Source organism: Pleuronectes platessa, chromosome 6 (assembly GCF_947347685.1).
Source record: "Pleuronectes platessa chromosome 6, fPlePla1.1, whole genome shotgun sequence".
Taxonomy (NCBI): Eukaryota; Metazoa; Chordata; class Actinopteri; order Pleuronectiformes; family Pleuronectidae; genus Pleuronectes; species Pleuronectes platessa.
This window is the reverse complement of record NC_070631.1, coordinates 7,124,458-7,147,053: the sequence shown is the minus strand read 5'-3', so window position 1 is coordinate 7,147,053 and position 22,596 is coordinate 7,124,458. Positions and strand designations below refer to the sequence as shown.

The 22,596-nt window shown below is 42.3% G+C and overlaps 2 protein-coding genes across 2 annotated transcripts; both read left to right on the top strand.

Moving 5' to 3' along the window:
• The first annotated feature begins 646 nt into the window (after positions 1 to 646).
• Positions 647 to 6,382, top strand: ogfr (opioid growth factor receptor). Its single transcript, XM_053423864.1, has 7 exons — positions 647 to 945; positions 1,494 to 1,559; positions 2,361 to 2,442; positions 2,546 to 2,624; positions 3,037 to 3,103; positions 3,770 to 3,918; positions 4,010 to 6,382. The coding sequence occupies exons 1-7, from the start codon at positions 820 to 822 to the stop codon at positions 5,043 to 5,045; spliced, it is 1,605 nt and encodes a 534-aa protein (XP_053279839.1). The 5' UTR covers positions 647 to 819; the 3' UTR covers positions 5,046 to 6,382.
• A 1,602-nt stretch (positions 6,383 to 7,984) lies between these two features.
• Positions 7,985 to 22,500, top strand: col9a3 (collagen, type IX, alpha 3). Its single transcript, XM_053423862.1, has 32 exons — positions 7,985 to 8,233; positions 9,146 to 9,214; positions 10,619 to 10,654; positions 11,034 to 11,105; positions 11,281 to 11,334; positions 12,945 to 12,980; positions 13,412 to 13,435; positions 13,542 to 13,595; positions 14,202 to 14,255; positions 14,383 to 14,424; positions 14,529 to 14,585; positions 14,750 to 14,803; positions 14,938 to 14,991; positions 15,358 to 15,411; positions 15,517 to 15,570; positions 15,700 to 15,753; positions 15,842 to 15,895; positions 15,982 to 16,035; positions 16,116 to 16,169; positions 16,295 to 16,339; positions 16,510 to 16,563; positions 16,717 to 16,770; positions 17,374 to 17,427; positions 17,519 to 17,590; positions 18,320 to 18,355; positions 18,582 to 18,626; positions 19,130 to 19,162; positions 20,302 to 20,448; positions 20,567 to 20,621; positions 20,719 to 20,901; positions 21,223 to 21,300; positions 21,566 to 22,500. The coding sequence occupies exons 1-32, from the start codon at positions 8,168 to 8,170 to the stop codon at positions 21,748 to 21,750; spliced, it is 2,037 nt and encodes a 678-aa protein (XP_053279837.1). The 5' UTR covers positions 7,985 to 8,167; the 3' UTR covers positions 21,751 to 22,500.
• The last annotated feature ends 96 nt before the right edge of the window (positions 22,501 to 22,596 follow it).

The following is a 22,596-nucleotide window of genomic DNA, read 5'->3' as shown; positions in this document are numbered from 1 at the left end:
TGTGTTACAGCAATGTACTAGAATATAACTGAACAAAGAATGCGCCTATATACAAGAGACTTGATACAAGAGATGACAAACTATGTACAAGAGACAAGTGTGCAGAGTTGCAGTAGTTGTTTGCATTTAAAGACAATTTAATGAGGTAGGTAGGAATATGACATACACAACAAATGTGAATACGTATATAAGATGTAACATATTTAAGATAAGATAATCCTAAAAGATACGAGTAAAGTCAGAATTAATAGGCAATACTTATATATGTAAGGAAATATATATATAATAAATATAAATAGAATAAAACTATTTATACAGTGAAAAAAGATTGAATTGCACAGACAGAAATTAATATTGCACAAACAAATAACACTAAAATATTGTGAAATTGTTTTGGTCTAATTTGTCAAGAGTTGGTGTTTAGGCCAAATGTATAATAAACAGCTTCCTGAGGTCGAGAGGAGATGAACTATCATCTAATCTGCTGTGACTCGGTCATAGAGTGACTCTTGAACCACGACGTCTTTGTCTGAACAGGAACTGGTTTCGTTTTCTAGATTTTGAGGTCACGCTGAAGCGAGGCTGAGATGAACGCTGCTCCGCGGGGGTGCGTGAAGGCGTCGCGAGCACCGCAGCCGCCAGCGGAGGAGCCAGTGACGATGGAAGCCCGGAGAGAGGCGGGTGGTCAGGGCCGTGTGTAACCGCAACATGCGAGGGTAAACCCACGTCCGTGTCCGCTCACAGACGGCGCTCACCCGGCACCGACGCACGTTCGGTACCGCTGCTCTCCCAAGACGGTGTGTTTGATATCGGAACAGGATGGAGGACGACTGTGTGTGCGACTACGACTCGACCTGGGACACCGAGAGCGACGGGGACGAGCCGGCTGCGGAGAGCCAGACCCGCCGCTCGAGTCAAGACAAGAACAAGACCAGCTGGACCTTGGTACGTGTTGTTACCCGAACCTCCACTGACACGGACGATGTTAACCTGGTTAAACACGACGAGTCGCTGCTTCCCCACCCGGAAACCACCATGACTGCAGAGCTAATGTTAGCTTATCGCCCAGCTGCTGCAGGCTGGCTAACTAGCCTAGCTAGCCGCTGTCGTTAGCCCTCTTCTGCGGGGTTATACGTCCCTCGCAGCGCTTGTTTGTTTTATTTCCAGCTGTTTGCACTGGTTTCTGTTAATATGTCTTAATTCGTGTTTTAAATGTAAGGCTGTGAAGCTGCTAAATCCGTTTCCGGTATAGTGTGTGTGTGGGGGGTGGAAGGGGGGGGGGGGGGTGAATAGCTTGGCCTTTACATATGTCAACTTGTTTAAGGCTGGGTCAGGTTCCTGCTGTCATGTTGTGGCATCGTCGGTAGAAGACAACGTGTCGGTGCCGCTTCACGTCAGTAAACCGCCGCTCCGCGTGCTGTCTGTGATCTCTGCTCTTCGATCGAACCCTGAGACACTTGATGCAGTTATCTCACTTTCACTTTTGCTTGCAGTGGCACCACACGCCCAGAAACACGAGGGCAGCAAAGGACATGCAGACGTACAGGAGAGGATATCCAGTAAGTAGCAGGCTACACGTTGCATTAGAGCTGTAGATTAATACATCACCAGGAGTTATAACAGAATATGGTTATGCATCACGCAAGCATTGAGGAGTAATAATGTATTAATATAATTGATAGACCTCAGATTAGAAATTTTATCATTCTCTGGCCAATCACAACCTTCACTCAGGATCAAACTTAAAGGAAATAACGTTTTTTACATTTAATATCATAACTATCTTCACTGATTTATATGAAATCTTAATATTGATATAATTTCTGGCCATCTTTTCCAGCCGTATAGCTGCTTTCAGACATGCACAAATCTCCAGACAATCTCAGGACATTCTCCGGAGGGGCTGTATTTGTGAACACAAATGTCAGAGTGAGAGGCTCCGGACTTTCTCCAGACTTTTAACCCTAACCTCTAGTAGAAACTCCGGTAATGTCTGATTGAGCCGATGTGAGAACACAGCAGTAGACAGACTCTAAAAAAAACAAATACAATACAAATGTCTCAGGAAGAAAAAGCGGAGCCGTACACGTAGAGGACATCAACGGAGGTGGCGAGACATTTTGGTGATAAGAGTTGACGCCAATGTGCTTTAATAAAAAACAGGTGATTTCTGCAGCAGAATCAATAAGCTACCTCCGGCCTCTGCCGGCTGCATCACCCCTCACATAAATTCTGAGAAAGTCCGAAACTATTGTTCAGACATTCTGTGGAGTTCATGTCTGAAAACGGCTTATGTTGCACAACAGAAAACATCTTGTCACGACGAGTGATGACACATTTCTTTGCTTGTTTTTCTGCAGAATCTCACAGATGACGAGTGCTCAGAAGACAAAATGAACAATTTGCAGTTTTATCTGAATAAATTTCCCTCCTCTCCTGATGGTAAACACATTTGGGTGTTAACACTTAACAAGATACTCCCAAGTGTTTGGGAAAAGTTGTGTGTGTGTGTTGAGGTTAATACCTTCTTTCTGGTTTGGTACAGATGTCTACATAGAGTCATTTCATAAGGAATGGAAAAATGACTACAAGAGACTGGAGAGAGTTCACTCCTACATTCAGTGGTATGTATTGTTTGATTCTTCAGGTTTATGTTTTGACTGTGTCTAATCTGATGCAGCAAAGTCAATGTCGTCTTATTTTTGGCAGACACATGACCTTGTAGTCTGCGTTAGTGTCCCTACCGTCAGTATTCATACTAACCATGCTTGTTTTTTAAGTGTAGTGTTGGTTATGACACAATGTAAATTGTAGAAGCTGATTTCTTACCTGTAACTGTAGCTTTGGCAAAATAGAAATGGGGAAGGAGGTCCTGTGAGTTCAGACTTGTGTGGTGTTTTTCTTTTTTCTGGTTTGAAGCACCAGATGATAATGGTTTTATGTTTGGGTTGGGAACAGCTGACGTCTTCATTGAATTAGAGCACAGTTTCATTAGGTGTTAATTGGTTTTGTGTTGTTTCTCTCTGCCTCTGTCAGGTTGTTTCCACTGCGAGAACCGGGGGTTAATTACATGGCTTCAGAACTCACCAAGAAGGAAATTGAGGTAAGATGATTCAACAAAGATTTATATAATAAGAGCCAGCATAAGTGAAAACATCAGTGTTTTCCTGCTGAATTGGATAACTTAAAAAACCTTCATAAGCTCAAGAAGTTTTGAGCTTATGAAGTTTTTTACAAAAAGCTTTGTTACAGAGGGTGCTCTCCTCTTTCTGACTGGTTGGAGGTGAAGAGCATCTTTTTAGAAGCTCCAGAGCCAGAAGATGAAAAAAAACCTTTGTAAATTATTAATTTGTTTCAGGTTTTCAGGTTTAATGTCTTTTTTTTGTATGGTGACTATAATGTGTGAAAAAAGCATATTCATCAAACCTTAAATAACCACCACAATTGCATATCAAGTTTTACCGGCGCTGTAATAGTAGAATGTTCCAAACTTTCCTTTGCTGTGGATCATTTGCTGCTCGTAAATCTTCCTTTTCATACACTCCCAAGTACAAACATTTCTCTGTGGTGTTTACTACGCTTTGGGTTTATGATGGATATATTTTTAATATAGCATGTCTTCAACTTGAGGCAGCTGACATGGAGAAGCTGTATTGATGCAAACCTACAATAGGCTTATAATATTGTATTTAATATGCTTTTTTACACATTTTGACACATTACTTATATTTAAGATTAAGTTTTTCTAATTGATATTTTACCTCCTCAGGCCTTTAAGAAGAATGAGGAAGCCAAAATGAAACTAGTCGAGTCCTATGAACTCATGTTGGGCTTCTATGGCATCCGTCTGGTCAACAATGAGACTGGTGAAGTGAAACGTGCCGAAAATTGGAAAGACCGCTTTGGAAACCTAGAACGGTAAGTGTTACATGTTCTCACTGCTGCAACTTTTGAGATAAATGTACTTTTTCGTTTTCAAATTCAGCTTCAACTTTCTGATGTCTTGCAGGAATATGCACAACAACCTGCGCATCACTCGCATCCTGAAGAGCCTCGGGGAGCTGGGATTCGAGCACTACCAGGCCCCACTCGTCCGCTTCTTTCTGGAAGAGACTCTGGTCAAGAAGACCCTCAGTAGTGTTAAGCGCAGCGTACTGGACTATTTCCTGTTTGCTGTGTTGGACAAGCAGAAACGTCAGGAGCTTTTGCGCTTCGCCTTCCTTCACTTTGAGCCAAAGGACAAGTTTGTGTGGTGTCCCAGGAAGATTCAGAAACAGTTCAGGAAGACGGACAAAAAACCCGATGCCATCGGGAATGGAGACGGAAAGGATGAAGCGTTCTCACGGAGTAAAAGCAAAGACGGGGAAGCAGGTGTGCAACCGAAAGAGGAAGGAGTGGACAACTTAACAAAGAGTCAGAAAGGAAGCGATAAAACAGAAAGTAAAGACAAAAACAAACTGTCAGATGCATCTGCTGAGCTAGAATCAGAACCTGAGACTGAGACTGTGGCAAATGGAAACACGGAGGTTGAGTTTACGAAAGAAAGTCTGGGGAATGGAAATGATTCTGATGTGGAAATGGAACAGTCGCTCAGTCCCGACACTGTGGCATCAACAAGTGAGCCCACTGCCGACAGTGAGAACAAACCTACCAACAACTCAGACGATACCCTCCAGGAACCCGACAACAGTATGCAGACAGAGGAGGACATCGACCCAAAAAAACCACCGAAGAAGAAGAGGGAAGATGACAAGGTGCTGCCAAGCAACGGCTCGGCCGGGGACCCCGCCTGTGTGCAAATGGAGGAAAAAACTGGTGCAAATAAAGCCACTGGTCCAACAAGCCCGGCAGCGCAAATCCCTCTAAAGACTTCGAAACACTCTCCCACTCTTTCATCTGGAAGGGAGGAGAAAATCCCAAGGACTGAATTTAATGAAGTGCCAGATAAAAAAAAAGAAGACGATGAAGAGAAGGACATGTCGGAGGCAAATGTGTCGGCAACAAATGGGTCACAGATGAGCATCGGCAAACCTGAGGATGAGTAGGGACGTGGGACGTTGATTCAGCATCAAACCCCTCGAGCTCAGACCAAAACTATGGGACTTCAAGACTAAACCGGATGATTGATTTGACTTTAAATGAATCATAATCTAGGGACAGAGAACTGAGAAGTCTCTCTGAGCCTTATTTCTACTGTATTTAATGTTGAGATAATGATTCTTTTCACTTTGAAGGAGTATATGGATTTATTCATTCACCAAATGTGGGACTGGATTTGACTCAGTTTCTACATGTCCATCAGATATTAAAGAATAAGTCTGGTGATATTATATGTTACATTTTTTTTGTTCAGCAAATCCCACGAAAAGACCAAAAGTGATGAGTTAGTTTATTTGTTATTTGACTTTTGTTCATCGCTCCGAGCCCATGTGATCCTAAGAAAGACATCATCCTTTAAAAACTGGTCAGACACTAATTGTGGCAGTTTTGATTTTAAAGGGCTACATATAGTTTTTGCAAGTGTTACTCAAACAGGAGTAAATAGTGTTTTACTGGAGGTTTATTCCAGTGTGGGTGATTGTACAGCAGCACAGTGGTGTACGTGGATTTATTGTAATGAAAGTGTCACCAAGTGCGACAGTGGCTTCAATTATGTGACGTGGACTCTGAGGAACAGAATACGTTTGTGTGTTGGATAAGTTCCTGGTTGTTTTTGGTCTTTTCATGGGATTTCTGTACAATATGAATATTACCAGATTTCTCCTTTAAGGCAGTAACGACTGAGACTGTCAGCGAATGATATGAAATATCTATAGAATACTTAAAGCACTATTAATTAATGTCAATGAAATGATTTCAGATTTTCTAACAACTAAATACTTTCACAATTGAACTGCTTTTTTTTTTTTGCACTGAGGAATAATGGAAGAGGGTTTTTTTTGTTGATGAAAAACTACTTGTTCTGGAACCCGCTGTTCAAATGGATTTAAGATTGAATGTTGCACGTCTGCGTTTTCACGCAGATCTGGGGAAGTAGACTTTTGATCATCTGCCAAAAAACAATGAGAGACTGGTTGATTGTACGATACGTCTGTTATCGGCAGAACTGAAAAAGCTTTGTCTATAATTTAAAGTCGGCTGTATGTTCGTTTGAGACTGTGGATATTTGCGAGCCAGAGTTGGTTATATTGATGCATCTTTTTTTATATTTGCACTTAATTTTGAAATCTTAATTGTTGAAGTTATGATATTTACATAATGAAATGGGAATAACTTTGCAAAAGTACTGATTCCTTTATAAATGATCCTTTTTCTTTTTTTTTCTTCTGAAGTAAACACCTGGCTGTTGACAAAGCAGAATAAAGTTATACTATTTTCTGATGCTTGTTATGACATTGATCTGTTGAGTTAAAATCTGAGTCCCATCATCATTAAATCGCTGTTGTCAGGATAACTCTGTCGGCTCTGGCTCATAATCCTGATATTCTTCTTCTCAGCTGTATATATAGTAAGAAACACTGGCCCTCTGTGAAGTGGTGTGACTCACAGGAAGTAGCATGTTAAACTTAGAGATACTGACGCAACATAACTTGTACAGAGCTCAGGATCAGTGTGGAGGTTGAGGTGTGTTTTCTAACTGCGTCGTCTGTGGTTGCCTCCATCTACAGATCCTCCAGTGCCTTCCCTGAATATTATAAATAACACTGTTGGATTATTTTTAATTCAGACCAGAGTTTGCTTGTCCTCCTCAAAATGGACTACGATGGTTTGATAAGTGATGTACTTCTTCTCTTGTGTTGATCTTTTTTCTGTTCAAGATATTTAATAATAATATATTCAGAATATACTTTGTCTGGGGTAGTGTTGAAATGATTAGTGAGCAACATTTTTATATTCCTTTGACTTTTTGGAGCCTGAGCTTTGTTCTTCATTTTTATCTCCACTAAGGAGGTTATGTTTTTACCTCTGTCTGATGTTTTTTCAACAGGATTACACTAGAAACTACTGAACAGGTTTCCATTCAACTTGACGGGAGATGCGCCAAGAAAGAGCTCATTAAATTTCCTTAACATTGAGAGATGGGACTTCTTTTTCATTTTCAATCAGTGAATAATTCACATGCAGATCTTGATTGGGGGAATCAGGAACATTTAGGGGACTTTTCGTATTTTGTGACATCTTTATCAAAGACTTTATCCATCAATCAAGAAAATGATCTGCAGATGAAGTGCTGAGGTCATTAGTTGCAGCTCTGGGAACAGACTGTGTGTCAATTTAAGTATTGCAGCAAAACCTAAGATGCAACGCACTTAGACAATAGTCAAACCTCAAATGCCTCCAGCGATTTTTTTTGTGCATTTTTTACCAAAATACATGTTCAGAATACACTGGGGAAAAAAAAGGTATTTCGCTCTTATTAAGATTTTATGCTAATTAAAACCTGATTTAAACCTTTTAAGTCCATCTGTTTTCTTCATAAATGCCAGTTTTACTCATCTTAAGAAAAGTGGTACCTGCTATTGTATATTATGTAAGATAATGATGTCGCCAGGGTTATTTATAAAGTTTGGATTATATTATAACCAGGGGGGTGCGATTTAAAATTAGCTTTTGAGTTGCATCATGGGAAATGTAGGATTCTGGGATTTACATCAGGATACTAGAGGCATTCAAACTTTAAATCTGCCTCCTTTGAGAAACCGAGTGTATTAAATGGATCTGCAGCACTTAATGTGAAGGAGTTCTTTATTGTGCTTGTGCTTCATGGTGACACCAAGGAGCCTCTAAAGTTCTTCATCATACACATGAAGGTTTCATCTAACACTTGGTCAAATCTCCAACCTCTGGATATTTTTAACACCTTTAGCTCAGCCCACTTCTTCCCTATCCGAAACGGCTCCTCTCTGCCCCCCCCCCATGCCTCCCTCACCAGTCCCACTCCTCCTCACCCCCCCTCACCCCTGTGCACTGTGCGCCACACGGAGTTCAGCCCCTTCGGCTGGAGACTCGGGTTTATCTGGGAGCCAAGGGAAAGCCATTCAGGAGCTGCGCGCCGTGTGGTGAAGGAAGGCTCCGTTGCGGACGTTGGGGGGAGAGAGAGAGAGTACCAGGAACCGGGGATTTGACCTTTTCCACATAAAAGTTTGTGAAGCCGAGTGGAGGAGACATGGCGGTGTTCTCTGCTTTGTGGGTGCTCTTGCTGTGCCAGCTTCTGACTTCATCCTCAGCCCAGGTAAGAGGCACCAAGTGCCGCGTCCGTCTCTACATCCAGCCCCTGGAGCTGCTCTCTGTGGTGACGTGTGCTGCTAAAGTTCATAACCGTGACTTATTGTGAGAAGTTACTGGGACCTGCAGATCCACTGGTTGATAGATGAAGGGTCTCCTGGTGCTGCTGATGAGAGTCGCTCTCTCTCCCTGCAGCTGCTCGAGGCCCGAGCTGCCTGCGCGTCACACGGATGCTCTCTGGATGCTTCAGTGCAGTCGAACAGTATCTTAGTGCAGTTTTTGTTCCTTTGAGTGAACGTGGAAGGTGTTTTTCTTCTTCAGTCGTATCAGTCTAAGTGTCTTCGGGTGCTCGGTCCTTTTCGCACCACTTGGTGAAGTCGGGGTTATGTTGTCCCTGAACCTGTGGAATGCGCAGGATCCGTGCCACGGCGCACAATGCCACCTCTGTTCCTTCAGCCTTCCTCACTGAGCTGAACGCAGGAGCTCAGTTAGAAAAACATGAAACGTTTATTTTGCTGACACGAATCTGGTTTATCTGTGTTTTTTGTAGAAATCTGGTTCAGACTTCTGTTTGTGGGTAATGTCGGATTGTAAAGTGTCTTTACGCACGCACATAGTTTTGATAGTGTTGCAGTTGTTCTATATAATCTATGTCGATTTACATGTTGACAATTTGCCTATATTATTACATTTTGTTAACATTGTCCTGAGTAACTAATTTATATTGTTTTTGATTGATATTGATTTTCCCCATTTTGTCATCAAACATTTTCATGCACTTATCATTGATTTATCCAGTTGATCTCCGATCTGTACTTTTCTTCTTGAGGTGACTGCATGATAGAAACTTTGGATGCATGACTATCACGTATGACACATGAAGGAATGCAAGGTTCTGAATCTGAATTTTGTGTCACAGAGGACAGGCCCCAGAGGATCTCCGGGGCCATCAGGACCCTTTGGACCACCAGGAAAGGATGGCACTGATGTGAGTTGGCCCAGATCCTTACTTAAAGCTCATACACCTAATACATGTTTCCTATTCAAGATTTAATACTCAACCAACTGCAGTGGGTGAGAACAGTGTCACCTCCTTATTTTCTCCGTGTGAGTAATAAACTGATAAATATTTTCCTACTCTGTATAAAAATTGTTATGAGAATAACATTTTTAAACTTGAGCCACACACACACACACACACACACACACACCCACACACACACACACACACACACACACCACAGGGATAGTTCACAGCTCAGTGGCTTTTCATCCTTTACATGTTGCACTTCAAACTCTTATTCAGATTTCATTTTAAATTCCCATTCAGGTGCAGCTTTGGTAGAAAAGGGTTTTCTTTCTGCTTAAACATGGCTGAAATGTTTCTAGATGTTTATCACGGTGACTCCTCCCACAGCTCCACCTACAAGTATTAAATGATAAGCATTGAAATCAGGTGGGCAGGGTTTAGGTGTGTATGTACACAATTTACTAATAGAAGAGTAGTGGAAAAGATATCTGGTTAATTATATTATATTCCTTTAGGCGTGCGCCCTGAAGAGCTTAGATTATGACTTCTTCTTTAGTTGGTCTCTAATTCAACTTGGTATGTGTTGATTTCCAGGATTATATCTTGTCAGTGAATGTGAACAATTCAACAGAAACCACCTGAAATCCAAGCCCCAAGATTCTTCACTAACTATAATATGACGTTATGGTAGAAATCTGAGTAAAATGACGCAACAATACTTAATTTGCTTAAGTTTTCTCATTTTAGGAGGAAATGGGATAGTAGGAAATGTCAATTTAACAAGAAAAACTTTGGTAACATGTGGACTAAAACTCTGTGGATTCTTTTTATTCATTTACCTAATCTGTGACATGAAGAAAAAGGTTTTATGTCAAAATCTTTCTGGTATTTTCTTAGTAGTTGATATTTCTGTGACTCCAGTGAAGTGCGGGCACACAGAGGGCTCATTCATACATTCCCCAACCCTGTGAGACCATCTAGAGTTTCACCTAACACCTCCTCCCTCCACCTTCAGCCGCCCCCCCAACCCAACACTACCCCCCCAGTTCTAACCAAACCGAGGCTTCCATCATGTGACCAGTGGGCATCGGCTCAGTTTGTTCTTGCAGAAGCTAAACATTGAATCCTTTTTACCGGTTCAGACCAGGGACTCACTGTAATATACCAGTTACTGATGAATTTGAAACACAAGCAAACACTGGACGTCTTTGAGTCTGCGTGTCAGTGGAATTTAAAAGGCTTCATTTGTATGATCCAACATTAAACTGCAGCGTTTAAGACGCTGAACAAAATGAACTTTGAAAAGGAGCAACAGGTGTCTCTCTGTAGCTGTGATGCTCATTTGTCCTTTATAATCAACAGGGGAAAGACGGACCCGCTGGACTGCCAGGGAAAGCCGTGAGTATTCCAACTCGTCCAGCCACTTTTATTTACAGTCGTTTTATGAGACCAAGCTGCGGGTGTCAAAGTGCATCTCTTTAATCTGTAGCACAAAGGAAAGTGGTCTTTTTATGTAACTATGCTGCAAATGTAGGCCAAAATAAAATGTAAATTTAGGATGAGAAGACAGTGAAAGACCAGCTGCTCGTCCAGTCTGCTGCAATTTGTGCCAGAAACAGAAAAGAAGAACCATCCTCTCCAAAATTACAAATTTGTCTCAATTTGCACAACGTATGACATCGTCTTTCCTTAGACTCTTGATCCCGGTTTAGAAAAACCTCCTGGTTAAATAATTTCATAGGTTTGCACTAATGAATTCATAAATGTCTTTATGTAGGGTCCTAAAGGGAAAGCAGGAATACCGGGCTCTCTGGGGAAACCAGGCCTGCCAGGACTTCCAGGAGTTGATGTAAGTGTCCACAATAAACACACACACACACACACCGACACGCACACACAAATCATCTCTGCCCAAACCAAGTGACGTCTCTGGAACTGGGACTATTGATTATTGATTGTGTCAAAACAGCAGTGCACAGAGTTAATCATCCTGTTGTTGTATAACGTTCTCTCTCTCTCTCCAGGGTTTGACTGGTCCTGACGGTCCTGCTGGGAAGGATGGGCCCCCGGGGGACGCAGTAAGTGTCTCTCTTAAGTCTCGTGATCTTTCTGGGTTGCTGAGGATCCACTTACACATACAGACAGTTTAGTTTTGTGACCCGTGGGCTTCCGACTGCCCCTCGCTCATCAGAGGTCAAACACACAAACGCTTTCGCAAACTCCTGCATCCTGAGTGGAAGCTGTTTACAGAGATCTGTAGGAGAATCCAACAGGGACGAGGCCCGTGTTTCAGTGTTTTCCTCTGTCAGCCTGGATTTGTTAAGCCGGCTCAGCGTCTTGGTGGGAATATTTTTAATGAGGGATCAGAATGGGATTTATTTCTAGTGCTTCCCTAATCCGGCCCGGAATGCAGCCCGTTTCCCAGACTGCAGGATGATGATGATCTTCTGCCCTAATGCCGAGGGATACAGGTGTTATCCTCCGAGATGAGACGGTGGAATTCGGAATTACAGCATGTGTGGGACATCAACCCTAATGCAATATCTCATAATTAAACAGGGAGACATTTATTTCCCAGGATATATACAAGGCACGAAAGAATAACTACCGAGGGAGCTCTGCTGTAAAGCTGCAAAGTCACTGTCAAGACAGATAAACGCAGCCGGCAGTTCAGCTAATTAGCAAATCTAATGAGGGAGCCTGCGTCAACCAGTGTCTCTAATTACTCAGATTACTCCAGTTGTAGCCGGATCACTGGGTCTCGCGGTGCTGGAGACACAAACAGGATCTGGCTGCTGGAGTTTGATACAAGGAGTCAGCTCAATGTTCATCAGCAACTCAGATATTCATTCATTTTTTTAATTGAGGGTTTTTAGTTGTTGTATTCACAGGTCATTTTCTGTGTGGTAATGATTTGTTGTCTCCTTTGCGCTCTGGGGAATGTGGTAAATAAACGTCTCTGTGTCAGGCCTGATTATTTGGGGTCTCACCTCTGGGACAACACAAATACAGCTGTTAGGGGGGTGAACAAACAGCTGGAGGAGGAGGAGGAGGAGGAGGGGGAGGAGGAGGAGAGATGATCGCAGGAGGGTTAGATAGGAAAGAGGAAAAGTGAAACCACACTTTGATCATTCATGTGTAGAATGATTTGTAAGAGTCTTCTTTCATTTCACTAAAGCAACCATAAGGGATCATGTAAAGAAATAGGACTGAGTTTAAGTAACAATACTTATTCTTTTTACAGTAAACCACCCTTCACATTCACATGATCGTCCACGTTCTTGTGTCTACGTTACTGCACTTTAATGTCCTTCTGTCTGTTAATACTGTTTGTGGCATTTCTGCCCTTATTAGTCATTTATTAATCATTTATTATAAAAGGGTCTGAATCATTAATCATGGCAAAGAGCGCTGGTCCATGATACAGTGTATTTTCAACACAGTTTCCATTATAGTTTTAACAACTATGAAGTGATTATATAGTAAATAATAAACAATATAGCAACACTAACAAACAGACAAAATCATTCAGATGAAGCTTATTACAGGTGACCCTATTAGTAGTCACACTGTTCGTATGTAGCCTACACTGGATTTATTAAAATGTAACAGAGCCAGTGATTTTCCTGAAAATGTAATATATTTCATTTGAAAGGTGGATTGTGATGTTTCCCTTTTCTCTCCTCAGGGTGACGCTGGACCTTCGGGGCCACCTGGACCTCCTGTAAGTACCCCCACATACCAAGAGACACCACATCACACGATTACACAGCAGGGACTTCATGAAGGAATCCACCTCGCTCCATCTGTCAAACAGTATCAGTCATCAAAAGAGGAAAAAACTGCTCATGCACCATCTGCATTTTTCCCTATTTCACACTGGAAATAACTTCAGAGAGTCGAGTTCTGCTCAAATCAAATGACGCGTCGTGATAAGATGATGAAGCAGCGTCACACATCATCGCTCACATCATCGCTCACTTTGATCTAACCGGACTGAGACGGTTCATATTCACCTCACGGCATCAACCAGCGACAAACTGCCCAAGCAGATTTGATGCAGTTTTCTTATCACTTGTTTGGTCCTGATGCTGTGAGAAAATCCAATCGCCTCTCGGTGTTTGTGACTTAATTTGTCCTCCTGTGTTTCCGTAGGGCAGAGGGAGAACAGGAGCTGCAGTGAGTACACGACTCTGACGTTTTACTTCCTGCTCAAGTGCAGAAAGTTGAAGAAAGTCATGTATTTGGATGAATTGCACGTTTACTCAGTGTCTTCTGTTCGCAGGGTTTACCTGGAACCAACGGGTTGCCGGGCGGAGTCGGACCCCAGGGTGCAGCAGTGAGTAACTGATCCCCTCGATTAGACTATCCATCTATCTATCTATCTATCTATCTATCTATCTATCTATCTATCTATCTATCTATCTATCTATCTATCTATCTATCTATTTATCTACCCATCCACCCATCTATCTATCTATCTATTTATCTACCCATCCACCCATCTATCTATCTATCTATCTATTTATCTACCCATCCACCCATCTACCTATCTATCTATCTATCTATCTATCTATCTATCTATCTATCTATCTATCTATCATCCATGAAAAGTGCAACATGAAATGATCAGGATCGTATCAGCAGAGGCTCAGTTATCCGGACTATTGCTCCAAAAACACTGGATCATGTGCTTCTCATTGTTTCCTCCACCAAAGGAAGTTATGTTTTCACCTCTTTCTGTTTCTTGGTTGGCTTATGCCAAAACTAGCAAAACTTGGTGGAAAGATGTTCGCCAGGAAAGAATCCATCAAATTTTGTTGTGGATCCATATCAGGCGTTAATGAAACTCCTGTTTGGTGACATTTCCCAGTAGTGATGATGAGAAAAGGCTCTAAAATCTCCTGAGTTACTTCAGACTAATCTTTCCTGTCTTCTCTCTCAGGGACCTGAGGGTCTTCCAGGACTTACCGGACCTGCTGGCTCTGATGGGCCCCCAGTAAGTGCAGTCATCATTATAGACTTGAGGAATACTGCTGGTATAATATGGTCCCATGTTTTCACCACTGGTGGATCTGCAGTATGAAGGGAACGCTCTGATTCCTTGTGTCCTCTCCCTCTCTCAGGGTCTTCCTGGTACTCTTCATGACCTCAGCGGTGACCTTCTGGTAAGATGTAAATCATGCTCCCTGTCAAAGCAGTGTTAATGACGTTGACCTGAAGCTGTGTCCTCTGCAGACAGTCCTCAGTGTTTTGTCTCTTTCCTCTGCAGTGTCCTGCAATCTGTCCCCCTGGTCCCTCTGGTTCTCCTGGGATGCCGGGATTCAAGGTAAATAAATAAAGCTCCTGTCAGAGGTTCTTCCTTTTCTATTTGTGTTTAATCATATGCCGCTCAATATGTCCTTGGAAATATATACAACATAAGTCACCCTGCACTCACACAATGTGTTTCCTCATGCCTGTACTAACCTCTGTGTATTATTGCTCACGTAGGGTCACACAGGACATAAAGGAGTCAAAGGAGAGTTTGGAAAAGACGGAGAGAAAGTGAGTTTGTGAGGGGACAAATATCAGGGCCTCTGTCCCTGTGGCTGATAAGGTCACATGATTCTGATTTGGTTGCTGGTGTTTCTGCGATTTGTTGTTTTGATGCAACACTAAGTGTCCTGTTCTGTCTCCAGGGCGACTCTGGTCCATCTGGTCCACCGGGTATTCCTGGCACTGTGGGTCTGCAGGTGAGTGACATCAAAACTATTCAGGGAAATGTCTTATCATCCCATCGTCATCTTCTGTCAACAACAATTATTGCGATATGATATTAAATGTTTTGCTGTTTATCAAGTGGTTGTCATTCTTGGCTCATAAAGAAGATCTAAAGAACGCAACCTTCAAACGAATCTTTAAACTTAGAAAGAAATAATAATGTGACATTTATCGTGATAATTATCGATATCAACTGATAAGAAGGTTTTTATCTTGATGGCTCCACAGATTTAGATATTTACATGGTTTATCCACATCCAAGCAATATTTGAGAAATTTGAGAAATATTGTGAGTGTTGTGTGTCTGAAGCTCACGATGACCTGATGTTGTGTTTCAGGGCCCACGTGGTCTGAGAGGTTTACAGGGACCGATGGGAGCTGTAGGAGACAGAGTAAGCAGCGTTTAGAACATGACCTCTCTTCTCCACCTTTCATATCACTCTCAATATTCACACACCAGTTTGCCTCCTATGACCTCCTCCTCTGTTCGTCTCCAGGGTTTTCCTGGTTTCAGAGGCAAACCTGGCATCGCCGGCATCATCGGAAAGACAGTGAGTGTCTCCTTGTTGTAACTTCTGATGCAGTGGAATAAAAAACAGCGTTTGATAGTAGCTTACAGCAGGAGTCGACGGCTGCTCCCATCAATGAATAGCTGTGTGTGTTTCATCTGATGTCTCCAGGGTGATGCTGGAGAAAAGGGACCACAGGGATTCAGGGGACCCAAAGGAGAAATTGTAAGTTAAGACTTTGAATCCTGACTATTAGTTTTTTAACGTGTACATAAAAGGATTATAAATTACATCTTAATGTGTCTTTCAACAGGGGAAAATCGGTCCCAAAGGAGGCCCAGGGGGATCAGGACCCAAAGGGGAGCCTGTGAGTGCAACACCTGACAAATTATACTTTTTAAAAAATACACCAGCGCCCCGAACCATATTGATCATATTCCATGTCTTCTTCAGGGTATTCCTGGCAGAGACGGCAAAGATGGTACGCCGGGATTAGATGGCGAGAAGGTAAGATGCACTTTTCTCTTCCTGTTAGACGTTTAGATGCGAGTCCAGAGCAGCAGTCACAGTGATGTTTGTGTCGACAGGGTGATGCCGGACGCCACGGAATCGTTGGAGAGAAAGGACCAAACGGCCTTCCTGTAAGTTTTGTGATGTAGACGTGGTGATACTGTGACATGGAATCACTCAATACTTTCATTCTCAAAAAAGGGATCAGTTCTGAACATGTTCAACGTAGCTCATAGTTGTGTACTTTCTGTTTCAGGGTCTACAAGGAAAGGCTGGTACAAAGGGATCTACAGGAGAAGTTGTGAGTATTTAATCACCACAGACGTTAAACTCGAAATCAAATCTTGTGTCCAAGAAGCTTCTTGCATAAAACTTCTACAAGTATCTTCAACCAACTTCGTTCGCCTCCAATCCAACGATGACCTGGACGAGTGAAAAACCGAAAACTGATCTTTTGTCTTTTTCCAACAGGGTGACGCAGGGAAGACTGGGGAGACAGGGCCCTCTGGAGAGCCAGGTATTCCTGTATGTATCTGATGGGCTCCTTTTGGGGGGGGGGGGATACTATTGGGTCACAGCCTCTCTGACATTTCACCCACATGAAACTTTAACAGTGTTTGTGTCTCGTCTCTAAACGTTTCTGACGTGTCTCCCAAATCTTTCCTCTGCTGCCTTCAGGGTGACATTGGTATCCCAGGAGAGAGGGGGATAGCAGGACCCAGAGGAGTGACCGTGAGTGAACGTCTACACTGTGTGGATATTGTGTGTTATCAAATTGCCGCACTGCTTTTATTCCTTTCATAGCTTCAAAAGCATATGTTACCAGTGTTTTAACATAATCTCGGCCTCATGTACGAGGCAATACGAGAATTGCTGCTGCACAGAGGGACGTCTGGTGATTTTAAGCAGTTTGCAGAATTTAGATTGAGTTTGCGGTTCTTATAATCAGTGCGGACAATTGACTGCATGCCAGAAAAAGAAAAAATAATGAGTATAAAGCAACCGTGTGGAATGCTTAGAGGTTTCTCGCATGAATATGAGATATAATAAACTTCTGCCCTTCGGAGTTAATGATATTCTGCTGCAAAGGCACGGAGAGCGTCGCTGCTGATTCAGGGTCTGCTGAGGTGGAGTTAGTGGAAGTGTAGGTCCAGTGATGAGAGAAGATTCTCATAAACAGAGAGGTCTTTGTTTTTCACATCAGATCCTGTGACGAGTAAAAGAAAAATGATAAAACAGCACAGGAATAAACAAACGTCTTCACGCCTTTATACAGTTGTTTGCTGTATTATGTGTTTTGTAGTGCGATGACATGAGAGTGTCTGTTTCCAACAGGGAGGAATCGGACCAGTGGGCAACACTGGACCTCAGGGAGTCAAAGGCTTTCAGGTCAGTTGCATGAAATCACTTATCACCATCACTATTTTTAAATGTTGTTATTTTGCGTTACCTTACTGACTGTGTGTGTTGTGCGCTGCAGGGGGTGGCAGGAGGATTGGGGGATTCAGGTCTCCCAGGCCCGACAGGAATCCGTGGAGAGTTCGGTGAAAGGGTGAGTTTGAGGTCAATGACGATATGAAACGTGTGCCGGGGTTTAATGCCACCCATCATCCAGGATACAACACAGGGTTGAGGCTATTGACTCGTCTTGTAATAATGAAACATATTCTCTTGATTAATCATTTGGTCTATAGTATCAGCAATGGCAAGAGAAAACTTCCAGTTTACTATCACAAAACACAAATAAGATCAAATAGAAAATATTCAAATCTTTGGAAGATGGGACCATTTTTCTTAGACTCGATAAACTCGATGAATCAATAATCAGAATAATAGCAACATAGTTTTTGTTTGATCGACTAATTCTTGCATCTCAAGTCCAGAATTCAGAAAACTTAACAATAAAACAGGTCAAATGAAATGTCTCTGCACAGACACAGCAGAGACATGTGTCTGTCCCCATACGAGGGTCCTGTGTGTCTGTTACCAGGTTGGACCTGCCTTCGGAGCGGTGGTCCACACAAAGCGGCCTCCTGTTCAGAACGTGAACACAGAACAAAGCCAGTCTTTATACCGATCCCAGTTCCCCCCCAAACAGCCCACCTCACTTTCCTCCACCCCCCCCCCCTTCCCTCTCCCGCAGTCGACTTTCAGCAAAAATATCTCTCCATGCCGCTCATTAACTCTCCTTCTCTCTCTCTCTCTCTCTCTCTCTCTCTCTCTCTCTCTCTCTCTCTCTCTCTCTCTCTCTCTCTCTCTCTCTCTCCTCAAACCCCTGCAGGGTCCGAACGGAGCTTCAGGAGCCAAAGGAGACATGGTAAATATCTCTAAGTGAAAGTTCAACTTAGGTCTGACCTCCCCTGAATGACTTGTAATAGTCTGCATTCACCTGTTGTATGTAAGAGAAACTATTACAAAAGAGTTTGATGTTTGTTGATGCTGAGATTGTGATGTCAGCTCAACAGATTCTCAGTTATTAAAAAGAATAAAAAATGAGAGTTGGATGATATTTCAATCAGATAATCCAGGTGTTGTCTCTTTAGGGCGTCGCAGGAAGTGACGGTTTACCAGGAGAGAACGGAGAGCCTGTAAGTTCTGTCTTTCATATTTCATTTCATATCCTCTGACAACAGTAAATAGATGTAGAACTGGTTCAGGGCTCTGCTGCCTGACAGCTGACTGTAGGACCAGGTGATAGACAACACCAAATTGAAAGCCTTTACACTGGTTGCCTGTTTATTTCACTTCATGGTTCTGCACTGGAATTTATGGCCCTGCGGTTAATCAGTGATTCTGAAAAGCAGCATGAAAACCATGGGTGGTGCAGATTTTAATTTTTATGCTCTGAACCATGACATAATCCACTGAGGATCAGCTTAAAGCTTTTTAACTTAAAGATGTGGAATCTTTTATTTATTATCTATTTTATTTGTTGTATTATTTCATTCTATTGGTTGTCTGCATCTGTTTTACTGTTTATGTTTATGCTCTATGAAGCCATAACTATCACGTTATGAATTATTAATTGATTGTTTGTTGTATAACAGTTTGTTTTCATGTATATTCAACTAAAATTCAATCTTTTTTTCAGGGTCCCTTTGGACCAGTGGGACAAAAAGGAGAGGTGAGCGACAGTGTTACACAGCAGATGAATTCAACAGATACCATTACTCACTCTGACATTTCTCTCTATCATTTATCTATTTTCTGAGCTCCTAATTTATTATGAATGTAAAGCTGATTATTTCAACTCTTTATCCATTAATTAAACAAGTAACCAACACTTTTAATCATCAGTTATACGTTACCTTAGCTTACATATATCAATCAGTTTTTTATATTACTTTAAACTAAGAATTCCAACTGCTTGTATATAACAATAAGTTTAATATTTTTACTATTTCTCACTTTTAGAATCTATTTGATCGAATGATCCATTCTTTTAAACTCACTATTTGAATTTTTAGCAAACTTTTAACATCGTCTTCTCGCTTGATAACTACTTTTCACACAAACACTCCTAAAACAGTGTTCAGGTGTGAAAACTGACTCAACGTCAGCAGTTCATTCCTTCTCATTTTTTAATTTCTCTAAGTTTTAGGCCCAATTTCCAATTTTTCAATCAATTTGAGCTCAACGATCTTCCACACGCTCCAGAGCAGCTGCACAAACACTCCCTGCAGAACTGAGACCCCTGGTTGTGTGTCACTGCAGTCGATTTGTGTCTATCAGCACAAAGCACATGAAGACGTTGTGTGTGGGTGTAATTAGCCCCCCCACCCTGCTCCCTCACTGAACATTAAAAACAGGAGCCGTGCTCGAAGCTGTCGCCCACTTGTCAGACCCGTTGCATGTGACGCAGCCTCACATTCCAGCTTTAATAGGATTAATTAGAGATAGGTATTGCTGCTTTAGTTTTATTGGCCTGTTTGCTGCTGTTGCCATGAGGGAGAGGAGCCGGGTCACACTAAGCTGCAGCAGACTTTATGTAACTGGAGTTGCGGCGCTGACGAGCCTCCTGCTCACAGTCTCATTTACTGTTTGCTGCTTCTCTTTGGAGTAATTATCAAGCAACGAGCCGCCGTGTGAATGCGCCCCCGCTTTGTCTCAACAGAGCCGCTTCAGTTTGCTCGTTATTTTGTGTTCAGTGATTAAAGCGGAGGATTGTGGGTGTTTTTTTTAAGCTCCAGTCTGAAAGTGATTTTTGTTTCAGTTTTGTGAAATATAATGAGTCATTTAAAGGGTAATTCTCATTAATAATAGTCTGGAAAACGTGGTGAGCTGGGACCGAAGGGCGTGACGGGTCCTCAGGGAGAGCTCGGTGCCAGAGGGCCTCCAGGAAAACAAGGGATAATGGGCTTCCAGGGAGAACAGGGTCTGCGCGGGATCTCAGGAAAGACAGGTGTACCTGTGAGTATTTTATTTTCTCCTCTTGGTATAAATCTCCTGACCGACGGAAGCATATTAAATGTTAATGTCTCATAATAAACTGCACGAATGAGGTTGCATTTGAAAAATGTCTCTCCAGGGTAAACTGGCGAGCGAGCAGCAGATCAGAGAGCTGTGTGGCTCCATGATTGATGGTGAGAAACCTTAATTAGCATTTGTCCATAATTCATTCTTGCGTCGACTAAAAGCTGGAAATTCATCTCCTGGTGTTTTTTTCTTTCTATCACACAGATCAGATAGCCCAGCTGGCCGCTAACCTGCGAAGACCCCTGGCCCCTGGCATGGTGGGCCGCCCGGGCCCTGCTGGGCCTTCAGGAACCCCAGGAGTAGTTGGGTCTATGGGGCATCCAGGCACTCGTGGACCACCAGGGTACAGAGGTCTGCCAGGAGAGCTGGGAGACCCTGGTACCAGAGGTAGGAAAAATAAACTCTCAATCAATATTGGAGCCAAACAAATAAATCATTTCTTTTTAGTTTTATCGTGACATGTTCAACCAATTAAAATGACAGTGATATATTATCATACATTAAACCATTCGATTTATAATACTGATTATTCCATGGCAATGCATTTGCGTTTCGAGTTTTAAATATTTTATATACAGGCAGGTAATATGGTGACATCAATCTCAGGGTAGGGTTGTATAACTCAATCTTTTAAACTTCAGACATTATTATAAAACTGAACTGAATGACAGTATGAGGGTAAATTCACTTTTAACTGTTTTACAACAGGTGATGTTGGTGGACAAGGTGACAAGGGACCCGTTGGTAAAGCCATTGATGGGCCAACTGGAGACCAAGGACACCAAGGTATGAGGCTCCGATGTGAGCTACAACACTGTGGGTCACTAGACTGTTACTGATACTTACTCATGGAGGAAATATCAAACCAGTAGTGCTGATGAAAGCTGCTCCACTTGGGTTTACTGGTACAAATGGAAGCTATCAGTATGTTATTATCTGTGCGAAAAATGGACTCTTGGAGATTTTCTGATTGTCCTACAACAGCTTTTAAAAACTTAATGCCAAATCGTTTGATCCTCGCAACTAAAACCAACTCAAATCTTTTGCGTAGGTCTTCCTGGAGTTCCTGGCATCGTCAAAGATGGCCGTGATGGATCTGTAGGAGATCCAGGTGAGCCTGGAGAGTCAGGCAGGGTAGGTAGGACTGGGCACCAGGGACCTCCTGGTATCTGTGATACCACAGCCTGCCAGGGAGCAGCAGCCGCTGGGAAATCCTCCAACCCCAAAAACCATTAAACAAGACCTCCTGCACCCTGTGGCCAACCACCCCACGCAGGGAGGGTGAAAAGTGAGGGAAAGGAAGAAATGAAAGAAGAGTGATCACAACAAAAAGAAAAAACTGTCCTCCTCCTTTATTGAAACAAATGTATTACAAGATGGGAAGAGTAACGTCAACAGAGGAACGTCCGAGGAGTAACACCAAGAAAAGAGCAACTGAGAGACAAAAACATGGAGATGACATCCTGAAATAAAGTGGACAGAGACACGAGTGCAACAGAACAAGTGCATTGCTCCAAATACTGTCACATCCGACTTGATGACCTACAAAATTTCAAAAAATGAAAAACGAAGAGTCCTTTTGTGTATAAAAACTTTGTAGATGTTATTTCAATGCCCCCCCCATTACTTTTTTTAAACAACGAGTGTTGGTCTCTGCAGTGAATGTGCATGCATCACAGCCCATGAGTGGAAATCACAGGTGTTACCTCAACATACGAGCTTAACGTGTAATATATGGAAATAGGTGCTGGAGGCGAGAAGCTGTGTTTGTACTGTACAAGGAATAAAAGAAACAACTACCCAGGTGCCCAGACATTGTGTAGATTGATGCAACAACAAAAAAAAATGTATACTGTTTTTTACAGCTTTTCTTATTCTAAATTACATGTGAAGCTGATTCTCCAGATTTGAGAATCAAATGTTTTCAAACACAACATCCACTTTGTACTACCAGTGCTGTAACTATTAAATATACAAGACTTTAAATACTATTTATTATTTGTGGGTGACTGTTGTATGTACAGTAAGATGCTACAGCGACATGTTGTAAGAAAGAACTAATAAAGCCACTTTTCAGTAAGA

Coding starts and splice junctions, on each gene's coding strand:
- col9a3 (XM_053423862.1), top strand. CDS start 8,168: ATGGCGGTGTTCTCTGCTTTGTGGGTGCTCTTGCTGTGCCAGCTTCTG. Junction 16,036..16,115: donor CGGGATTAGATGGCGAGAAG/GTAAGATGCACT, acceptor TTGTGTCGACAG/GGTGATGCCGGACGCCACGG. Junction 18,356..18,581: donor CAGGAGCCAAAGGAGACATG/GTAAATATCTCT, acceptor TTGTCTCTTTAG/GGCGTCGCAGGAAGTGACGG.
- ogfr (XM_053423864.1), top strand. CDS start 820: ATGGAGGACGACTGTGTGTGCGACTACGACTCGACCTGGGACACCGAG. Junction 2,443..2,545: donor ATTTCCCTCCTCTCCTGATG/GTAAACACATTT, acceptor GGTTTGGTACAG/ATGTCTACATAGAGTCATTT. Junction 2,625..3,036: donor GTTCACTCCTACATTCAGTG/GTATGTATTGTT, acceptor TGCCTCTGTCAG/GTTGTTTCCACTGCGAGAAC.